The sequence below is a fragment of the Salvelinus namaycush genome, unplaced genomic scaffold (assembly GCF_016432855.1).
Source record: "Salvelinus namaycush isolate Seneca unplaced genomic scaffold, SaNama_1.0 Scaffold300, whole genome shotgun sequence".
Taxonomy (NCBI): domain Eukaryota; kingdom Metazoa; phylum Chordata; class Actinopteri; order Salmoniformes; family Salmonidae; genus Salvelinus; species Salvelinus namaycush.
The window spans coordinates 28,203-49,674 of NW_024059898.1; the positions used below are offsets into that span (position 1 = coordinate 28,203).

The window sequence follows — 21,472 nt, forward strand, 5'->3', positions numbered from 1 at the left end:
ACTATTGGACTTCCTGTTGCTTCCTTGAACCATAGTCAATCTAAACCAACATTTCTATTGGAACCATATCTTGGGTCTTGTCTTGAGGGTCTTGTCTTGAGGGTCTTGTCTTGAGGGTCTTGTCTTGAGGGGCTTGTCTTGAGGGGCTTGTCTTGAGGGTCTTGTCAAGGTATTAGAATACAGAATAACGAAGGGGCCGTAACCCCCCACCCCACCACCAAGCCCTGGGTCCAACCTCACCACATCACAGCAAGCTTCTGCCACAACGTGGACCCAGCAGAGATCTCCCAGATCCGGAACGTGGTAGCCCACCAAGGAGCACTGTTAGGACGGCAGCAAGAACAGGTCTCCCAAATCTCCGGGAACCTTCGGGCACTTGCTGAGTCCCTCCAACCATGGCACGCCCCCAACCCAGGAGGAGCCAATGCCCAGGTCTCATCGCCCAGTGCTACAGACGTCGTTGTGGTTCCTCCAGGGAACCTGCACCGGGAGCCCAAGATCCCAGCCCCTGAGCGGTATGACGGTCACCCGGGAGGATGCAAGGGGTTTCTCACTCAGTGTACTCTGGTGTTCGGGCTACAGTCCTCCTCATTCCACACCGATCGGGCCATGATCACCTACATCATCTCTCTACTCTCGGGCAAGGCCCTGGCGTGGGCAATGGCGGTGTGGGAACAGCAGCCACCATCTTGCAGAGCCGTAGTAGCCTTCACTGCCAAGCTGCAACGAGTCTTCAACCACCCAGTCTGCCGGACGAGAAGTGGCTAGCCAACTGTTCAACCTCCGCCAAGGGGCCATTGAGTTCCGCATCCTCGCCGCCGAGAGTGGGTGGAATACGGAGGCACTGGTTACCGCTTTCCACCAGGGTCTGTCTAACTCCATCAAAGATGAGCTGCCCACTCGGGAACTGGGAGAGGACCTCGAGTCCCTGAAAACACTGACAATCAGGTTTGACAACCGGGAACGGGGGAGACAGCACCCTTTTGACACCACTCCAGAATTCCGGTTTCCTGAGCACCCCCAAGGCCACCGAGCCCAGCATGGAGGATCCCATGCAGCTGGGTCGCACACGTCTGAGCCCACAGGAGCGTGACAGGCGCATGTACAAAGGCTCCCCGGGGTCATCTGTATTCTCTCTCGACCCCTGAAGCAGCAGTCATGGACAATTACATCCGGGAATCGCTGGAGGCAGGTTTCAATCGCCCCTCTACATCCCCTGCTGGTGGATGTAAGAAGGGATGGAGACCTGCATCCCTGCTTCGCCTACAGAGGGCTGAACCAGATTACAATCAAGAATTGTTACCCCCTATCCCTGATGACCTCCGCATTGGAGTTGGTCCAAGGGGCCCAATTCTTCACCAAACTAGACCTCCGCAACGCTTACAATCTGGTGAGAATCAGGGAGGGGGATGAATGGAAGACAGCCTTTAATACCCCTAGTGGCCACTATGAGTATTTAGTCATGCCCTTCAGATTATCGACCTCACCGGCAGTCTTTCAAGCATTGGTCAATGACACCCTGAGGGATATGTTGAATCGGTTCGTCTTTGTTAACCTCAACGACATCTTGATTTTCTCCAAGGCCCTTCCAGACACATACTGCATGTCCACCAAGTCCTGAGACACCTCCTGCAGAGTCAACTATATGTCAAGATAGAGAAGTGTGAGTTCCACATATCCCAGGATTCCTTCCCGGGTCACATTATCTCTATCACAGGCACCCAAATGGACCCCGTAAAGATTGAGGCGGTCGCAAACTGGCCCCGTCCCACCTCTCTCAAGCAGGTCCAGGGGTTCCTTGGGTTTTCCAATTTTTACAGGCGTTTTACATACAACTTTGGTGCGGGTGCAGAGCCTCTCACGGTCCTAACCCGCAAGTCCCAGACCCGTTTTTGCTGGACCCAGAGGATGACAGGGCATTCATGGAGCTCAAGGGACGTTTCACCTCTGGACCCATCCTCGTTCATCCTGATTCGACTCGTCCCTTTGTGGTGGAGGTGGACGTCTCGGACACCGGAGCAGGGGCGGCCATTTCACAGCGGAACAAGTAGGACAAGAAACTGCACCCATGCCCTTTTTCTACAAACGGTTCGCAACTACGATGTAGGCAACCGGGAGCTCTTGGCAGTTAAGTGGGCTCTTGAGGGGTGTAGACACTGGTTGGAGAGGGCACCTCATCCTTTCGTGATCTGGACAGACCATAAGAACTTGGTCTCCATTCAAGAAGCCAAGAGGTTGAACGCTCGCCAGGCTAGGTGGGCTCTGTTTTTTAATATGTTTGATTTTACACTAGCCTATCGCCCGGGATCCAAGAATCAGAAGGCAGATGCCCTGTCGCTCCAACATGATATCTCCAACGAGTTGAGGGATCCCGAGCCCATCATCCCCAGCTCACGCATTGTGGCCCCTGTGATATGGAGTATTGAGACCACGGTCCGACAAGCCCAGACCCGAGAACCTGACCCCGGCGATCAGCCCGGTCCCAAGTACTACAATGGGGACACTCCTCTAAATGAACTGGGCATCAAAGGGTTAATCGGACACTGGAGTTCCTGAGGTGGAAATTCTGGTGGCCCAACATGATGGAGGATGTGAGATCCTTTGTTGCGGCCTGTTCCATCTGTGCCCAAAGCAAGTCATCACGTCAGCGACCGGCCGGGTTGCTCCAACCTCTACTCATCCCCAGCCGGCCCTGGTCACATCTGTCTGTAGATTTTATTACAGGGTTAACTCCATCTCAAGGGCTTACCACTATCCTGGTGGTGGTCGATCGGTTCTCCAAGGCAGCCCATTTCATCGCCTTACCCAAGATGCCTTCAGTGAAGGAGACCGCTGATCTCGTGATTATCCATGTCTTTCGACTACACGGAGTTCCCCCGAACATTGTCTCAGATCGTGGGCCCCAGTTTGCCGTATGGTATTGTAAGGCCTCTTCTCGGGATTCCACCCTCAGTCGAATGGGCAAACTGAGCGGGCCAACCAGGAGCTGGAGAGGTTCCTCCGCTGCTTTGTCTCCACTCAGGCCAGCAACTGGAGCAAGTTCCTCGTCTGAGCAGAGTATGCTCATAACACACTGCTGAACTCGCCATTTGAGTGTCAGTTCGGGTTCGACCCCCCCCTATTTCATGAACAAGAGGCCGAAGCGGAGGTGCCATCAGCCGAGGCGTTCATTCGACGATGTCATCGCATCTGGATCAGAGCGCGATCCTCCTTGCTCCACTCCTCTGCCCAACACCAACATCAGGCAAACCGGCACTGAAGACCTCTTCGACTCCTCCGACCGGTTCAATGGGTGTGGCTGTCCACCTGTGATCTTCCCTTAAAGTTGGACTCGCGGAAGCTCGATCCACGCTACATAGGACCATTCAATATCCTGAGTCGCATCAACCCGGTCACCTATCATCTTCTCAGGTCCATGAGAGTCTGTCCGTACTTTCATGTCTCCCGTCTCAAGCTGGTAAGGACCAGTCCATTCTCTCCCCTGACACCTGCTCCTCCGCCCCCTCAACTTATGAATGGCCGCCCGCCTTACACGGTCCAGTGTCTGTTGGAGGCTCGTTGAGTCCGAGGGACCCTGCAGCAGAGGTGTGGACTCGAGTCACATGACTTGGACTCGAGTCACAAATATGATGACTTGGAACTCGACTTTGACTTTAACACCGATGACTCGTGACTTGCCTTGGACTTTAGCCTTTTGACTCGACCTGACTTGATACCCTCCCCAAGACCAAATATAAAAATGTATGCTATTAAAAAAAGTGTGCAGCGCATCAACTCTTCATTTAACGGATTACAGTTTGATTCGGACAGCAGCCAATCAAATTGTGCCAGCTGAGAAAAAGTTGTGCGTGGCAGTGCAGAGGAACGTCGGCGGGTGAATTCAGATGGAGCCCTTGGAAAGATGATACCCAAAATTATTATTTTCGGATATAAATACGACGCTGTATCAACAAAAAACGGATTGCAACTTGCAAAACATTCGTGAAGAAAATTACAGACGGAGGCACAACAATTTCCAACTTTGTTCGACATTTGAAGCTGCACAAAGAACGGTAAGTCGTGGCTAATATAGCCGACAGCTATATAATTTATCAATTTACTAGTGTAGCATGTAGGCTAACGTAACGTTAAATCAATGAGCCTCCACACAGTCAGTCAGTGCGGGAACGTGATCATTGCACCCAAGATTGATCTACAATTCGTTAGCCAGATGGTAGCCTAAATCCTGCCTGATGTTACTGCTGTTCCTAAAACCATTGACACACGTTAGCCTACTGTAACCACACAGAGAGAGAGAGAGTGTGTGTGTGTGTGTGTGTGTGTGTGTGTGTGTGTGTGTGTGTGTGTGTGTGTGTGTGTGTGTGTGTGTGTGTGTGTGTGTGTGTGTGTGTGTGTGTGTGTGTGCGTGTGTGTGTGTATGTGTATGTGTGTGTGTGTGTGTGTTAAGGTTGGGCGATTGTGTACAAGCCTACATCGACCGATTGCGCCCCATAGTGATCCTCGATCACTATTGGGGGGGTGGGGGGGTCTTTCTCATGGCTACCCATGTATTTCCATGGAAATATAACGTTTATTTGGAAAGTAATAAATATATAGATATTTTTTAAAGGATTCATGATTTGCGTAAATGTAATATACTAACTATTACTCTTGTTAAAAATATGAAATGGTATTACATTTGGTGAAGAGCACATTATGACTTGGTTAGGACTCGAAACTCAAGGTTTAGGACTTGAGACTTGACTTGAGACTTGACTTGATACTTGCCTGTCTTGACTTGGGACTTGACTTGGGACTTGAGTGCTAAGACCTGAGACTTACTTGTGACTTGTAAAACAATGACTTGGTCCCACCTCTGCCCTGCAGTACCTGGTGGACTGGGAGGGCTACGGTATCGAGAAGCAGGCGTGGGTGCCTGCCCGGGACATCCTGGATCCGGGTCTTGTTAGAGAATTCAAACAACTACGTGGTGGTCATCATGGCTGTCATGGTTCCTCCTGGCACCAGAGGGCAGCAGAGACCGCCCTAAAGACTTTTATTGGACTCAGGTGTGTCTTATTATTTCATGATTGTGTCCTTGTTAAAAGAGGTGTGTTTTTTGTGGTTTCTTTGCAGAAGCTTGAATTGTTTACAGTGTGTGTTTGTTTATTGTGTGAGTTTGAGACTTAGTGTACTATGATCCTGCGGCTACTGTTTCTCAGTAAAGTATTTATGTTTATCCTTAACCACTGATTCCTCGTCTGGTCTCTTCTCTGCACCTGGGTTCAACCTCACCACATCACAGAAACAATAAAAAAGAGTCCCACCCCCCCACCCCTGTTTTGGTAAGAAGCAGTGGGATGCGACTGGAGAAATGTAACCTCTCTCAAATTCATAGACAGAGCTATAGATTCAAGGACTGACCATCCACGATATCAAATGTATAGTGTAAACCATGCTTTGAGGCTATATCGTGTTTGTTTACATTTACTTTGTTTACAAACTTTGGAGTAAAACAAAGCTTATATTTTGGGTTCTGTTGGGGTACGACAGTTGAACTAAGCTCATGAGGCATTTATAAGTTATATTCTTCAAGAATCAATGAGTACATATCATTAATTAATATGTCCAAAAATGGATACATCAACTGCTGATTGCCCCTTTAAAAAGTTTAATTTTGTATTGGTTTTAATGAACCATTTTGATGCCAGAGGGACTGGATGTTGTTTGAGAGCCTTTGAGGCCCACCTGGAAATCAAACTAGGTGAAAGCCTGAAGATTGTTTGTGGTCAGTAACCCACGATCAGTCAGCAGACATCAACCCATGTTCAGTCAGCAGACAGACCGAGAGAACATGGACCACAGTCTGACCTCAACCGTCCCAGCTGTGTACAATATGGAGAATAATACAACCAGCTGCTAGCCACTCAGATGTCCTTTGAGAATATCTACGGATGTAACAGCCAACTTTCACAAGTCCTCATTCAGCCTCTCAGCTCCCAAATATGGCCCAGCTGAGCACACATGAGGCCTTCAGCTGTGTTGGGGGGGGGGGGGTGTTTAGATCAGGACAAGTAATCTATAAGAGTGGGAAATTGGCTGTACAGCGTCACACTACAATAACCCTACCCAGCTAACACATAACGTTCTGAGAACCATATGTTTCCGAGAGCTTGGTGAGAGCATGGTAGTCCTATAGTCATTTTGCATACAACCTTCCCACAATGTTCTGTGAATGATGCAGGACACCCAGTTAGCACATACTGTTCTGAGAACCATATGTTTCTTTGGTGGGAAATTCACAACGTTTCCTACAGATTTGTAGCAGATAGCTATACACCTTGACAAACTTAGCAGTGAGTGAGTGATGACCATAAAAACACACAAGACTGATGGCTATAGCTAATTAGCTATGTTCAACAAGTATATTATTCTTCTGTCTTTATCTAGCTCTATTTGTGATATTTTACCTTGCCTTGCTGGCTTGCTAGTTTGCTAGGTAATCAATCCTGTGATGACATCTGTGATGTTGTAGATGATAACCATCTGAATACATGAGCTGCATCTGAAGTTGGATGTGGTCACTTCAATGTAAACAAGCCCATTTTCTGGTGCGAACCTGCGCATGCAACTTTTCATGATGCGGCCGGGAAATTGGTCTATAGAATGGGTGGACAATGGTCCATGGACAAACATTACTGTACTGTTACCACTGCAGCCAGCGAGACACCTACTGACCTATACATACACAAACACAGCTGGAATACAAAAGAGACCATATATCTACACACATTTTTTTTTAAGCAGAATGGGTCTGATAGCAGCACCCACCTCTCCACTTTCACAGGAACCTATTAGTGATGACAAGGATCAGCAGACCGCACAGTCTAATGTCTGTTTCTCTGTGAGGGGTTTAGAGGATGACAGAATGGCAGGAAAGGTAACACTGCCTATGGCTATAGCCATCATCTGGCCTAGCATGGCCTGCACTTATCCTGTTAGCTCCAAGCCAGAAGGTCCACTGGCCTGATACACATCACCTTTCTGTCCAGTTAAAACAGGAAAGATAAACCTTAAGAGAACTAAACAAAGCACAGGATCTGTTCTATCTCGTTGCCTGGTTATGGGTTATAGAAGGTCATGTAAGCCTTGTAAGGTCATGATAGAGAAGCACTGAGGACAGCACCGTGATATCAACACAGTGATACGTCTTACCTGTAACAGTTGTTGTCAAATTTATTGTAGCTGGCAAATGCAATGAGCACTCCAAAGCCAGCTCCCAATGAGTAGAAGATCTGGGTAGCAGCATCAATCCACACCTACAGCAGGAACATAGAACGATACTTTATGTGTTGCTCTCAAAGATTTGTCCTTGTGGCCTGTGTGATCCAGCGGTGACAGCCTCTGACCCCGGCCCACTGCCCTTTGACTCACCCTTCCCCTATCCCCCCTATCTTTCCAACACTTTACTATCTCTTCAATCAAGCAAAGAAATTAAGAAACTGCCCCATTCCTTGAAAATATATATATATTTGTCATCAAAGAGCCCATGGCATTACAATACAATACAGAGAAGAGCACTACATTTGACAGAATCTCTCCTGAGTACTGACTATCTACTGACTATTGGCTCTAAATAATCTCGTCTCTGATATGATTCCTCGGCCATATTTTCAAAAAGAGCTCCTTACCGTTCATTTACTGAGTTTTATATTGAATATGGCATATTTTATTCCTATATTTTTTCCCTCCACTTTGTTTACAAAAACAGCTAACACATGTTTTGGTTTCTAAATTAGTTAATTACATTTATTTCCATATTGGACGTGACTATGGGAGCTCTAGCAGTAACACTGTCCTGCACTCTGAGGCTGTGTCTCCCAGTAAAAGGTTTACAAATTCTTGTATCTTTTTCAAAATTCCCAGGTTTTAAGAAATCCTGTTCGGTGGATCCCGGATTTCTAGTTAATTCTCTCTTGATTCCGGGATCCTGGGAATTTTGTAAGTTATTGGAAATATTGCATCCCTAATATCAGTAACACATTGTATTGTACTCTAAAGACCTGTCTGACCTTGGGGTCGTTGAGTTGTTTAAAGTCGATGTGGAGGTAGGCCCGTATGCCGTCCATAGCCCCTGGCAGAGTGATGCCTCTGATCAGCAGGACGAACAGCACCACATAGGGCATTGTGGCCGTGATGTACACCACCTGGACACAACACAACACAACACAGAACATTAGCTACATGACAACAGTAGTGTTCAATACACCACCTGGACACAACACAACACAGAACATTAGCTACATGACAACAGTAGTGTTCAATACACCACCTGGACACAACACAACACAGAACATTAGCTACATGACAACAGTAGTGTTCAATACACCACCTGGACACAACACAACACAGAACATTAGCTACATGACAACAGTAGTGTTCAATACACCACCTGGACAACATAACATTACAGATTACTCATTATTGCTGTGAGATCATGTCCTATGACATGCAGACATCATGTGAATTGTTGTATTCTCCCTGGTCTGTCAGCTTTGGTTATCGTATAGATGTTCTTTTTCAGATGTGTGTAGACTCACGCACCAAGCCGTACTAAACAGGGCTTAGATCTGTCAACTCAGAGACTGGTTATTGTCACACTCAGGTTACTGTTTATAGATTTTATTTCTCAAGGTAGTGTAGCACAACCACAGTTCATTTTGTGTACAGTAGGAGTAAGTGCTATACTAGGGAAAGGGAAGGGGGATACCGAAATGTGTCTTCCGCATTTAACCCAACCCCTCTGAATCAGAGAGGTGCAGGGGGCTGCTTTAATCAACGTCATCGGCGCCCGGGGAGCAGTTGTTGTTGGGGGTTAACTGCCTTGCTAAAGGGCAGAATGACAGTAGGAGTGTGTGTTGTATTACAGTAGGAGTGTGTGTTGTACTACAGTAGGAGTGTGTGTTGTACTACAGTAGGAGTGTGTGTTATATTACAGTAGGAGTGTGTGTTGTATTACAGTAGGAGTGTGTGTTGTACTACAGTAGGAGTGTGTGTTGTACTACAGTAGGAGTGTGTGTTATATTACAGTAGGAGTGTGTGTTGTATTACAGTAGGAGTGTGTGTTGTACTACAGTAGGAGTGTGTGTTGTACTACAGTAGGAGTGTGTGTTGTACTACAGTAGGAGTGTGTGTTGTATTACAGTAGGAGTGTGTGTTGTATTACAGTAGGAGTGTGTGTTGTACTACAGTAGGAGTGTGTGTTGTACTACAGTAGGAGTGTGTGTTATATTACAGTAGGAGTCTGTGTGTTGTACTACAGTAGGAGTGTGTGTTGTATTACAGTAGGAGTGTGTGTTGTATTACAGTAGGAGTGTGTGTGTTGTACTACAGTAGGAGTGTGTGTTGTATTACAGTAGTTGTGTGTGTTGTATTACAGTAGGAGTGTGTGTTGTACTACAGTAGGAGTGTGTGTGTTGTACTACAGTAGGAGTGTGTGTTGTATTACAGTAGTTGTGTGTGTTGTACTACAGTAGGAGTATGTGTTGTACTACAGTAGGAGTGTGTGTTGTATTACAGTAGGAGTATGTGTTGTATTACAGTAGGAGTGTGTGTTGTATTACAGTAGGAGTGTGTGTTGTATTACAGTAGGAGTGTGTGTTGTATTACAGTAGGAGTGTGTGTTGTATTACAGTAGGAGTGTGTGTTGTACTACAGTAGGAGTGTGTGTTATATTACAGTAGGAGTGTGTGTTGTACTACAGTAGGAGTGTGTGTTGTATTACAGTAGGAGTGTGTGTTGTACTACAGTAGGAGTGTGTGTTGTACTACAGTAGGAGTGTGTGTTGTATTACAGTAGGAGTGTGTGTTATACTACAGTAGGAGTGTGTGTTGTATTACAGTAGGAGTGTGTGTTGTATTACAGTAGGAGTGTGTGTTGTACTACAGTAGGAGTGTGTGTTGTACTGCAGTAGGAGTGTGTGTTGTATTACAGTAGGAGTGTGTGTTGTATTACAGTAGGAGTGTGTGTTGTATTACAGTAGGAGTGTGTGTTGTACTACAGTAGGAGTGTGTGTTGTATTACAGTAGGAGTGTGTGTTGTATTACAGTAGGAGTGTCTGTTGTGTTACAGTAGGAGTGTGTGTTGTATTACAGTAGGAGTGTGTGTTGTATTACAGTAGGAGTGTGTGTTGTACTACAGTAGGAGTGTGTGTTGTATTACAGTAGGAGTGTGTGTTGTATTACAGTAGGAGTGTGTGTTATACTACAGTAGGAGTGTGTGTTGTATTACAGTAGTTGTGTGTGTTGTATTACAGTAGGAGTGTGTGTTGTACTACAGTAGGAGTGTGTGTGTTGTACTACAGTAGGAGTGTGTGTTGTATTACAGTAGTTGTGTGTGTTGTACTACAGTAGGAGTATGTGTTGTACTACAGTAGGAGTGTGTGTTGTATTACAGTAGGAGTGTGTGTTGTATTACAGTAGGAGTGTGTGTTGTATTACAGTAGGAGTGTGTGTTGTACTACAGTAGGAGTGTGTGTTATATTACAGTAGGAGTGTGTGTTGTACTACAGTAGGAGTGTGTGTTGTATTACAGTAGGAGTGTGTGTTGTACTACAGTAGGAGTGTGTGTTGTACTACAGTAGGAGTGTGTGTTGTATTACAGTAGGAGTGTGTGTTATACTACAGTAGGAGTGTGTGTTGTATTACAGTAGGAGTGTGTGTTGTATTACAGTAGGAGTGTGTGTTGTACTACAGTAGGAGTGTGTGTTGTACTGCAGTAGGAGTGTGTGTTGTATTACAGTAGGAGTGTGTGTTGTATTACAGTAGGAGTGTGTGTTGTATTACAGTAGGAGTGTGTGTTGTACTACAGTAGGAGTGTGTGTTGTATTACAGTAGGAGTGTGTGTTGTATTACAGTAGGAGTGTCTGTTGTGTTACAGTAGGAGTGTGTGTTGTATTACAGTAGGAGTGTGTGTTGTATTACAGTAGGAGTGTGTGTTGTACTACAGTAGGAGTGTGTGTTGTATTACAGTAGGAGTGTGTGTTGTATTACAGTAGGAGTGTGTGTTATACTACAGTAGGAGTGTGTGTTGTACTACAGTAGGAGTGTGTGTTGTATTACAGTAGGAGTGTGTGTTGTATTACAGTAGGAGTGTGTGTTGTACTACAGTAGAAGTGTGTGTTGTATTACAGTAGGAGTGTGTGTTGTACTACAGTAGGAGTGTGTGTTGTATTACAGTAGGAGTGTGTGTTGTATTACAGTAGGAGGGTGTGTTGTATTACAGTAGGAGTGTGTGTTGTATTACAGTAGGAGTGTGTGTTGTACTACAGTAGGAGTGTGTGTTGTATTACAGTAGGAGTGTGTGTTATACTACAGTAGGAGTGTGTGTTGTATTACAGTAGGAGGGTGTGTTGTACTACAGTAGGAGTGTGTGTTGTATTACAGTAGGAGTGTGTGTTGTACTACAGTAGGAGTGTGTGTTGTACTACAGTAGGAGTGTGTGTTGTATTACAGTAGGAGTGTGTGTTGTATTACAGTAGGAGTGTGTGTTGTACTACAGTAGAAGTGTGTGTTGTATTACAGTAGGAGTGTGTGTTGTACTACAGTAGGAGTGTGTGTTGTATTACAGTAGGATTGTGTGTTGTATTACAGTAGGAGGGTGTGTTGTATTACAGTAGGAGTGTGTGTTGTACTACAGTAGGAGTGTGTGTTGTATTACAGTAGGAGTGTGTGTTGTATTACAGTAGGAGTGTGTGTTGTATTACAGTAGGAGTGTGTGTTGTACTACAGTAGGAGTGTGTGTTGTATTACAGTAGGAGTGTGTGTTGTATTACAGTAGGAGTGTGTGTTGTATTACAGTAGGAGGGTGTGTTGTATTACAGTAGGAGTGTGTGTTGTACTACAGTAGGAGTGTGTGTTGTATTACAGTGGGAGTGTGTGTTGTATTACAGTAGGAGTGTGTGTTGTATTACAGTAGGAGTGTGTGTTGTACTACAGTAGGAGTGTGTGTTGTATTACAGTAGGAGTGTGTGTTGTATTACAGTAGGAGTGTGTGTTGTACTACAGTAGGAGTGTGTGTTGTATTACAGTAGGAGTGTGTGTTGTACTACAGTAGGAGTGTGTGTTGTACTACAGTAGGAGTGTGTGTTGTATTACAGTAGGAGTGTGTGTTGTATTACAGTAGGAGTGTGTGTTGTATTACAGTAGGAGTGTGTGTTGTATTACAGTAGGAGTGTGTGTTGTACTACAGTAGGAGTGTGTGTTGTATTACAGTAGGAGTGTGTGTTGTACTACAGTAGGAGTGTGTGTTGTATTACAGTAGGAGTGTGTGTTGTACTACAGTAGGAGTGTGTGTTGTACTACAGTAGGAGTGTGTGTTGTATTACAGTAGGAGTGTGTGTTGTACTACAGTAGGAGTGTGTGTTGTATTACAGTAGGAGTGTGTGTTGTACTACAGTAGGAGTGTGTGTTGTACTACAGTAGGAGTGTGTGTGTTGTATTACAGTAGGAGTGTGTGTTGTACTACAGTAGGAGTGTGTGTTGTATTACAGTAGTAGTGTGTGTTGTATTACAGTAGGAGTGTGTGTTGTATTACAGTAGGAGTGTGTGTTGTACTACAGTAGGAGTGTGTGTTGTATTACAGTAGGAGTGTGTGTTGTATTACAGTAGGAGTGTGTGTTGTATTACAGTAGGAGTGTGTGTTGTATTACAGTAGGAGTGTGTGTTGTACTACAGTAGGAGTGTGTGTTGTACTACAGTAGGAGTGTGTGTTGTACTACAGTAGGAGTGTGTGTTGTATTACAGTAGGAGTGTGTGTTGTACTACAGTAGGAGTGTGTGTGTTGTATTACAGTAGGAGTGTGTGTTGTACTACAGTAGGAGTGTGTGTTGTATTACAGTAGGAGTGTGTGTTGTATTACAGTAGGAGTGTGTGTTGTATTACAGTAGGAGTGTGTGTTGTACTACAGTAGGAGTGTGTGTTGTATTACAGTAGGAGTGTGTGTTGTATTACAGTAGGAGTGTGTGTTGTACTACAGTAGGAGTGTGTGTTGTATTACAGTAGGAGTGTGTGTTGTACTACAGTAGGAGTGTGTGTTGTACTACAGTAGGAGTGTGTGTTGTATTACAGTAGGAGTGTGTGTTGTATTACAGTAGGAGTGTGTGTTGTATTACAGTAGGAGTGTGTGTTGTATTACAGTAGGAGTGTGTGTTGTACTACAGTAGGAGTGTGTGTTGTATTACAGTAGGAGTGTGTGTTGTACTACAGTAGGAGTGTGTGTTGTATTACAGTAGGAGTGTGTGTTGTACTACAGTAGGAGTGTGTGTTGTACTACAGTAGGAGTGTGTGTTGTATTACAGTAGGAGTGTGTGTTGTACTACAGTAGGAGTGTGTGTTGTATTACAGTAGGAGTGTGTGTTGTACTACAGTAGGAGTGTGTGTTATATTACAGTAGGAGTGTGTGTTGTACTACAGTAGGAGTGTGTGTTGTACTACAGTAGGAGTGTGTGTTATACTACAGTAGGAGTGTGTGTTGTATTACAGTAGGAGTGTGTGTTGTACTACAGTAGGAGTGTGTGTTGTACTACAGTAGGAGTGTGTGTGTTGTATTACAGTAGGAGTGTGTGTTGTACTACAGTAGGAGTGTGTGTTGTATTACAGTAGGAGTGTGTGTTGTATTACAGTAGGAGTGTGTGTTGTATTACAGTAGGAGTGTGTGTTGTACTACAGTAGGAGTGTGTGTTGTATTACAGTAGGAGTGTGTGTTGTATTACAGTAGGAGTGTGTGTTGTATTACAGTAGGAGTGTGTGTTGTATTACAGTAGGAGTGTGTGTTGTACTACAGTAGGAGTGTGTGTTGTACTACAGTAGGAGTGTGTGTTGTACTACAGTAGGAGTGTGTGTTGTATTACAGTAGGAGTGTGTGTTGTACTACAGTAGGAGTGTGTGTGTTGTATTACAGTAGGAGTGTGTGTTGTACTACAGTAGGAGTGTGTGTTGTATTACAGTAGGAGTGTGTGTTGTATTACAGTAGGAGTGTGTGTTGTATTACAGTAGGAGTGTGTGTTGTACTACAGTAGGAGTGTGTGTTGTATTACAGTAGGAGTGTGTGTTGTATTACAGTAGGAGTGTGTGTTGTACTGCAGTAGGAGTGTGTGTTGTATTACAGTAGAAGTGTGTGTTGTACTACAGTAGGAGTGTGTGTTGTACTACAGTAGGAGTGTGTGTTGTATTACAGTAGAAGTGTGTGTTGTACTACAGTAGGAGTGTGTGCTGTCCTAAGCGGTAGGGTACAGCACAGTGTCTCAACAGTACCTTGCCGGAGGACTTGACACCCTTCCAGAGACTGAAGTAGAGAAGAAAGACCACAGCCACCAGACAGAGGACCAGCTCCCAGCGAGGCATGCCCAGGTCCTGGATCCCCCTGCTCTCATGGAGGTGGAGTACGCCACGCCTGGAGAACACACACACACTAAGGCTGAGTCCCGATTCTACAAGCTTCTACCGTAGTGTCCTTTGCACACTTTCACATGGCCAATGCTTACACCAACCCTATGCTTTTAAATCAACGACGGGGAGTCGGAAAGTGTGTACTTCTGGAAAAGGGTGTAGAATCTGGAAGCATCCACATACTTAACAAGACAGTGGTGTGCTTCTACACCTGCATTGCTTGCTGTTTGGGGTTTTAGGCTGGGTTTCTGTACAGCACTTCGAGATATTAGCTGATGTACGAAGGGCTATATAAAATAAACTTGATTGATTGATTGAGTGTGGAGGATGACATGCGTAACACACCCAGACCACACACACTCCAACAACACACCCAACTTCATTTAGAACCAGATTTTTGACCAAACTGTCCACAGCATAGATACCTCATAAAACACAAAGCATAGATACCTCATAAAACACAAAGAAGGAAGATAGACATGCCTTATTAGGAAACATACAGTATAAGGCTATATCGCAGGCTACCCACAGTATTCTCTTTTCCCTGGCCAGCCCCCAGAGTGCTGTGTTTGTATGGTGGATCCACCCAGGCTATGACTCAGCTAGGACAGACTCAACACATGAACAGTCCCTGTCTGACCCTGAGAAGAGCGAGGGGAGTCACCTGCTCTAAGGGAGGACAGGATTCTGACAACACCCAACAGTCAGTCATCTACACACCATTTACTCCAGTCTGAACTTAAACCACTTCAATCAGGTAGAAAGTGTGTAGAAATGATAATGAACTCAACAACTTTTCTTCAATCACAGTATTTTCAATAAAGAGCTATCAGCAGCACTATTTTGATTGATTTTGTGGTCTCAAGCCAGTGAGATTATTAACATGAATATGGGCAAAATGTAATTACTGACAATGAATGAGGTGGGAATGTTGTTCACTTGTCATATAATTGCCACATTTAATATCAATATAGCATTAAAAATAGTTTTCCAGATTGTATTTTGGCGATTATTTTTCGCGATGTGAATACTGGGTCACGACAGAGACAACCTGGTTCAATTTGGTTCCTGAGGTGTTAAAACCTGTAACGTCCTGACCAGAGTTCTTATGTGTTTTGCTTGTTTAGTGTTGGTCAGGACGTGAGCTGGGTGGGAATTCTATGTTGTGTGTCTAGTTCGTCTGTTTCTATGTTCAGCCTGATAAGGTTCTCAATCAGAGACAGCTGTCAATCGTTGTCCCTGATTGAGAATCATATATAGGTGGCTTGTTTTGTGTTGGGGATTGTGGGTGGTTGTTTCCTGTCTCTGTGTTTGTGTTCTGCACCAGATAGGACTGTGACGGTATGTTCTTTTGTTATTTTGTATAGTGTTTTTGTTTTGTCTAATTAAATTCATTATGTCAAATTACCACGCTGCACATTGGTCCTCTGATCCTTCTCGCCTCTCCTCGTCTGAGGAGGAGGATGAAGTAGACTGCCGTTACAGAACCACCCACCAAACCCGGATCAAGCAGCGTGAGAACGGGCAGCAGCGACAGCAGCAGCGGTACCAGGAGGAATGGTCATGGGAGCAAATATTGAACGGAGAAGGACCCTGGGCTAAGGTTGGAGAATATCGCCGCTCTCGGGAAGAGATGGAGGCAGCTAAAGCCCAGGAGCGGTGGTATGAGGAGGCAGCACGGAAGCGTGGCTGGAAGCCCGTGAAGAAACCCCAAAAATTTCTTGGGGGGAGGCTAAAGGGTAGTGTGGCGAAGGTAGGTAGGAAACCTGCGCCCACTTCCCATGCTTACCGTGGAGAGCGGGAGTACGGGCAGACACCGTGTTATGCGGAAGAGCGCACGGTGTCTCCTGTACGTGTGCATAGCCCGGTGCGGGTTATTCCACCTCCCCGCACTGGCCGGGCTAGAGTGAGCATTGAGCCAAGTGCCATGAAGCCGGCTCTACATATCTGGCCTCCAGTACGTCTCCTCGGTCCGGTGTACATGGCACCAGCCTTACGCATGGTGTCCCCGGTTCGCCAACACAGCCCAGTGCGGGTTATTCCACCTCCCCGCACTGGACGGGCTACGGGGAGCATGCAACCAGGTAAGGTTGGGCAGGCTCAGTGCTCAAGGGAGCCAGTACGCCTGCACGGTCCGGTATATCCGGCGCTACCTTCCCGCCCCAGCCCAGTACCACCAGTGCCAACACCACGCACCAGGCTTCCAGTGCGTCTCCAGAGTCCTGTTCCTCCTCCACGCACTCTCCCTGTGGTGCGTGTCTCCAGCCCAGTACCTCCAGTTCCGGCACCACGCACCAAGCCTCCTGTGCGTCTCCAGAGCCCTGTACGCACTGTTCCTTCTCCCCGCACTCGCCCTGAGGTGCGTGCCCTCAGCCCGGTACCACCAGTGCTGGTACCACGCACCAGGCCTATAGTGCGCATCGAGAGTCCAGTGTGCCCTGTTCCTGCTCCCCGCACTAGCCTTGAGGTGCGTGTCTCCAGTCCGGTACCACCAGTTCCGGCACCACGCACCAGGCCTACTGTGCGCCTCAGCAGGTCAGAGTCGGCCGTCTGCCTAACGCCGCCTGCACTGCTCGTCTGTCCAGCGCCGTCTGAGCTGCCTGCCTGCCCAGCGCCGTCTGAACTGCCTGCACTGCTCGTCTGCTCAACGCCGCCTGCACTGCTCGTCTGTCCAGCGCCGTCTGAGCTGCCTGCCTGCCCAGCACCATCTGAGCCATACGCCTGCCCAGCGCCGTCTGAGCCATCTGTCTGCCCAGCGCCGTCTGAGCCATCTGTCTGCCCAGCGCCGTCTGAGCCATCCGTCTGCCCAGCGCCGTCTGAGCCATCCGTCTGCCCAGCGCCGTCTGAGCCATCCGTCTGCCCAGCGCCGTCTGAGCCATCCGTCTGCCCAGCGCCGTCTGAGCCATCCGTCTGCCCAGCGCCGTCTGAGCCATCCGTCTGCCCAGCGCCGTCTGAGCCATCCGTCTGCCCAGCGCCGTCTGAGCCATCTGTCTGCCCAGCGCCGTCTGAGCCATCTGTCTGCCCAGCGCCATCTGAGCCATCCGTCTGCCACGAGCCATTAGAGCCGCCCGTCTGTCCCGAGCCATTAGAGCCGTCCGTCAGTCAGGAGCCGCTAGAGCCGTCCGTCAGTCAGGAGCTGCCAGAGCCGCCAGCCAGTCAGGAGCTGCCAGAGCCGCCAGCCAGTCAGGAGCTGCCAGAGACGCCAGCCAGTCAGGAGCTGCCAGAGCCGCCAGCCAGTCAGGAGCTGCCAGAGCCGCCAGCCAGTCAGGAGCTGCCAGAGCCGCCAGCCAGTCAGGAGCTGCCAGAGCCGCCAGCCAGTCAGGAGCTGCCAGAGCCGCCAGCCAGTCAGGAGCTGCCAGAGCCGCCAGCCAGTCAGGAGCTGCCAGAGCCGCCAGCCAGTCAGGAGCTGCCAGAGCCGCCAGCCAGTCAGGAGCTGCCAGAGCTGCCAGCCAGTCATGAGCTGCCCTCCAGTCATGAGCTGCCCTCCAGTCATGAGCTGCCCTCCAGTCATGAGCTGCCCTCCAGTCATGAGCTGCCCTCCAGTCATGAGCTGCCCTCCAGTCATGAGCTGCCACCCAGTCCGGAGCTGCCACCCAGTCCGGAGCTGCCACCCAGTCCGGAGCTGCCACCCAGTCCGGAGCTGCCACTCAGTCCGGAGCTGCCACTCAGTCCGGAGCTGCCATTCAGTCCGGAGCTGCCATTCAGTCCGGAGCTGCCATTCAGTCCGGAGCTGCCACTCAGTCCGGAGCTGCCATTCAGTCCGGAGCTGCCATTCAGTCCGGAGCTGCCATTCAGTCCGGAGCTGCCATTCGTCCTGAGCTGCCTCTCTGTCCGGAGTTGCCCCTCTGTCCTGAGCTACCTCTCTGTCCTGAGCTACCTCTCTGTCCTGAGCTACCTCTCTGTCCTGAGCTACCTCTCTGTCCTGAGCTACCTCTCTGTCCTGAGCTACCTCTCTGTCCTGAGCTACCTCCTAAATCATGTGGGGGCCTTGGGGAGGATTCTTAGGCCAAGGTCGTGGGCGAGGGTCGCCACTCAAAGGACGCTAAGGAGGGGGACAAAGACAGTGGTGGAGTGGTGTCCTCGTCCACCGCCGGAGCCGCCACCGCGGACAGATGCCCACCCAGACCCTCCCCTTGAGTTTTAGGGGTGCGTTCGGAGTCCGCACCTCAGGGGGGGGGTACTGTAACGTCCTGACCAGAGTTCTTATGTGTTTTGCTTGTTTAGTGTTGGTCAGGACGTGAGCTGGGTGGGAATTCTATGTTGTGTGTCTATTTCGTCTGTTTCTATGTTCAGCCTGATAAGGTTCTCAATCAGAGACAGCTGTCAATCGTTGTCCCTGATTGAGAATCATATATAGGTGGCTTGTTTTGTGTTGGGGATTGTGGGTGGTTGTTTCCTGTCTCTGTGTTTGTGTTCTGCACCAGATAGGACTGTGACGGTATGTTCTTTTGTTATTTTGTATAGTGTTTTTGTTTTGTCTAATTAAATTCATTATGTCAAATTACCACGCTGCACATTGGTCCTCTGATCCTTCTCGCCTCTCCTCGTCTGAGGAGGAGGACGAAGTAGACTGCCGTTACAAAACCCAGTCACAGCATCTATACATTCATCATGGAACTAACCATTCCACAAGCTTACTGTTACTGCTCACTAAATCAAACAACTTAAGAATGAGAAGCAAAGTTCAAAGCTTTTATCTCAACATACTATGATCACCATTTGTTCTGTATCCATTCAATCATCTAGCTAACAGAATCACGAGGGAAGAATGAAGGACTCAGGGTTTGGAGTACCTGAGAAAATATGTTCTACTCTTAACATGCACAAAAGCACGCATGCATGCACACACACACACTCTCTCACACTCCTTCAAAGACCTTGGCAGCTAGAGGTTTTAATAACAGACTTTGTCAACCCTCTTGGGAGCCATTCCCCTCAAAGCACTCTGACTACTACTCTCAGTTGAAGGGGCGCTCAAAGGTTCAAGTGCTTTACCGGAACATATATAAAAGAGGGGAGATGGCAGGAAGACAAATGGTGTCTCATCCTTCCCTACATAAATATTGTTTCCTGCTATCTCCTCATTCCCAGATCATCCTCGGATCTTCCCAGGACAGGCATACTGAGCCACACCTGCTCTGAGTCCCACCGGACTGACAGCGGATCTGGATCAACTTCCAGCTCAGCGATATTAGGGAGCATCCCGTTCCTGCTCTGCATCTCAAGTGGCACCCTATTCCCTTTATAGTGCACTACTTTTGTCCAGGGACCATAGGGATTTGGTCAAAAGCTGTGCACTATATAAGGGAATAGGGTGCAATTTAAAGACACTGCCTTGCTCAAAGGGAAGCAGGGGTCAGAGGTCATAGTGTTTAAATTATCAACGGTATTGACCAATATTGACCTCTAGCGAGAACGGCCATGTGTTTTTTTCCCTCTTCTTCTAAACTGAGTAAGGAGGAAGGAGTAAACGTGAGTCATCACAAGTGGACAGTATTATGGGACATCTGATCTCATTCTAATATCAGAGGGTGCCCTAAAACAATTTAAGTTTACATCGAGATGACAGATAGTTTGTTTCTGCTTTGAAAACACGGCGTTTAAAAACCCGGTAATCATAGCTCCCTGAGGAGCGGGTTGATGGCTGCTTGTTTCTTCATCTCCAGTCTTTGAAACAGGCCTGAGGCTCAGTGTTACAGCCCAGCCGAGGGCTCACCGCCATTGGGGAGAGAGATGTGGGACCCCATGGAGCCGACAACAAAGAGCCAGGCCAGAATTATGCTCACCACGAAGCTCATATCCAAGACAACATGATCTTTAGGGTCTCCTCTGTCTCTCCAAGACCTGATGTTTTGTCTGCTGTCTGTTTCTGGAGCCCTCAAAGTTGTTGTCATGTGTTGCTGCCATGCTATGTTGTTGTCTTAGGTCTCTTTACGTAGTGTTGTGGTGTCTCTCTTGGTGTGATGTGTGTTTTATCCTATATTTGTATTTTTAATCCCAGCCCCGTCCCCGCAGGAGGCCTTTTGCCTTTTGGTAGGCCGCCATTGTAAATAAGAATTTGTTCTTAACTGACTAGGTATCCCCCTTTCCCTAATACTATGTTCACTTGCCTAGTTAAATAAAGGTTAAATCAAATCAATCAAAATAACACCCATCCTATTCATCAGAGAAACAGCTGTCTAAGAGCTGCACATCAAAACAATCCATCCTTTAACTTCATTATCTGTTTCTGATTCCTCCTCTCTGTCTGTTTGACCGGTGGGCTAGCGAGGCGATCCGATCCGGCGGGCAGCCTCTCTCTGTGATTATGCTGATAAGTGTAGCTACGAAATGACATGTGGAACTGATGCCCCCGGATGGTTACACAACCCACTGCCTGGCAAGCCAGAAGAGAAGACACAGGAACAACTGTCTGTCCAGACTAGACACCAAGGACAAGGGGACTGTCAGATCAGACAGCCCAGTCCTAAATATGTCTATAAATATGTCGTGATTTATATCCTGATGATAATACATTTAAAGCTGCTAGAACCGAAGAGAAAACGAGAGATAGAGGAGAGGGCAGGGGAGGAAAGAGGAGAGGAGAGGAGAGGAGAGGAGAGGAGAGGAGAGGAGAGGAGAGGAGAGGAGAGGAGAGGAGAGGAGAGGAGAGGAGAGGAGAGGAGAGGAGAGGAGAGAGGCTGTCTAAGAAGGACAGAACGGAACAAGAGACAGACACGTTGATATTTCTGACTAGTCATGTATAGGCAGGGGGTCTAGGGTTGTTGTGGTGCTTCCAGGCTGTACAGTCCATCTTATATCACACTAACCGTAAATGTTATCAAACATCAACGCATGTTCTTTGGACCAGTTATTCTAAAAACAAACTCTTATCTGCTTTCCCTGAAATGGTCAACACATCAGTGATCTGAAGCTATTTGGCCAAAGTATATCAATCCCTAAGGCCTCTTTTACAAATTCTGGCCTAAAATGTTCTTTAAGAAGCATATATACACAACAGAGACACACATATAATATGGTAGTGATATGAACAATATGCCATTAAA

The 21,472-nt window shown here is 47.2% G+C and overlaps 1 protein-coding gene across 1 annotated transcript in view; it reads right to left on the reverse strand.

Moving 5' to 3' along the window:
• LOC120039803 (sodium-dependent noradrenaline transporter-like) overlaps positions 1-21,472 on the reverse strand; it is a 69,089-nt gene that overhangs the window by 14,490 nt on the left and 33,127 nt on the right. The window contains exons 4-6 of the mRNA XM_038985178.1: positions 14,292-14,430; positions 8,052-8,186; positions 7,195-7,298 (exon numbers count right to left, since the gene is read on the reverse strand). Of these exons, the coding sequence (XP_038841106.1) occupies positions 7,195-7,298; positions 8,052-8,186; positions 14,292-14,430 (378 nt within the window). The remainder of the gene's footprint in view (positions 1-7,194; positions 7,299-8,051; positions 8,187-14,291; positions 14,431-21,472) is intronic.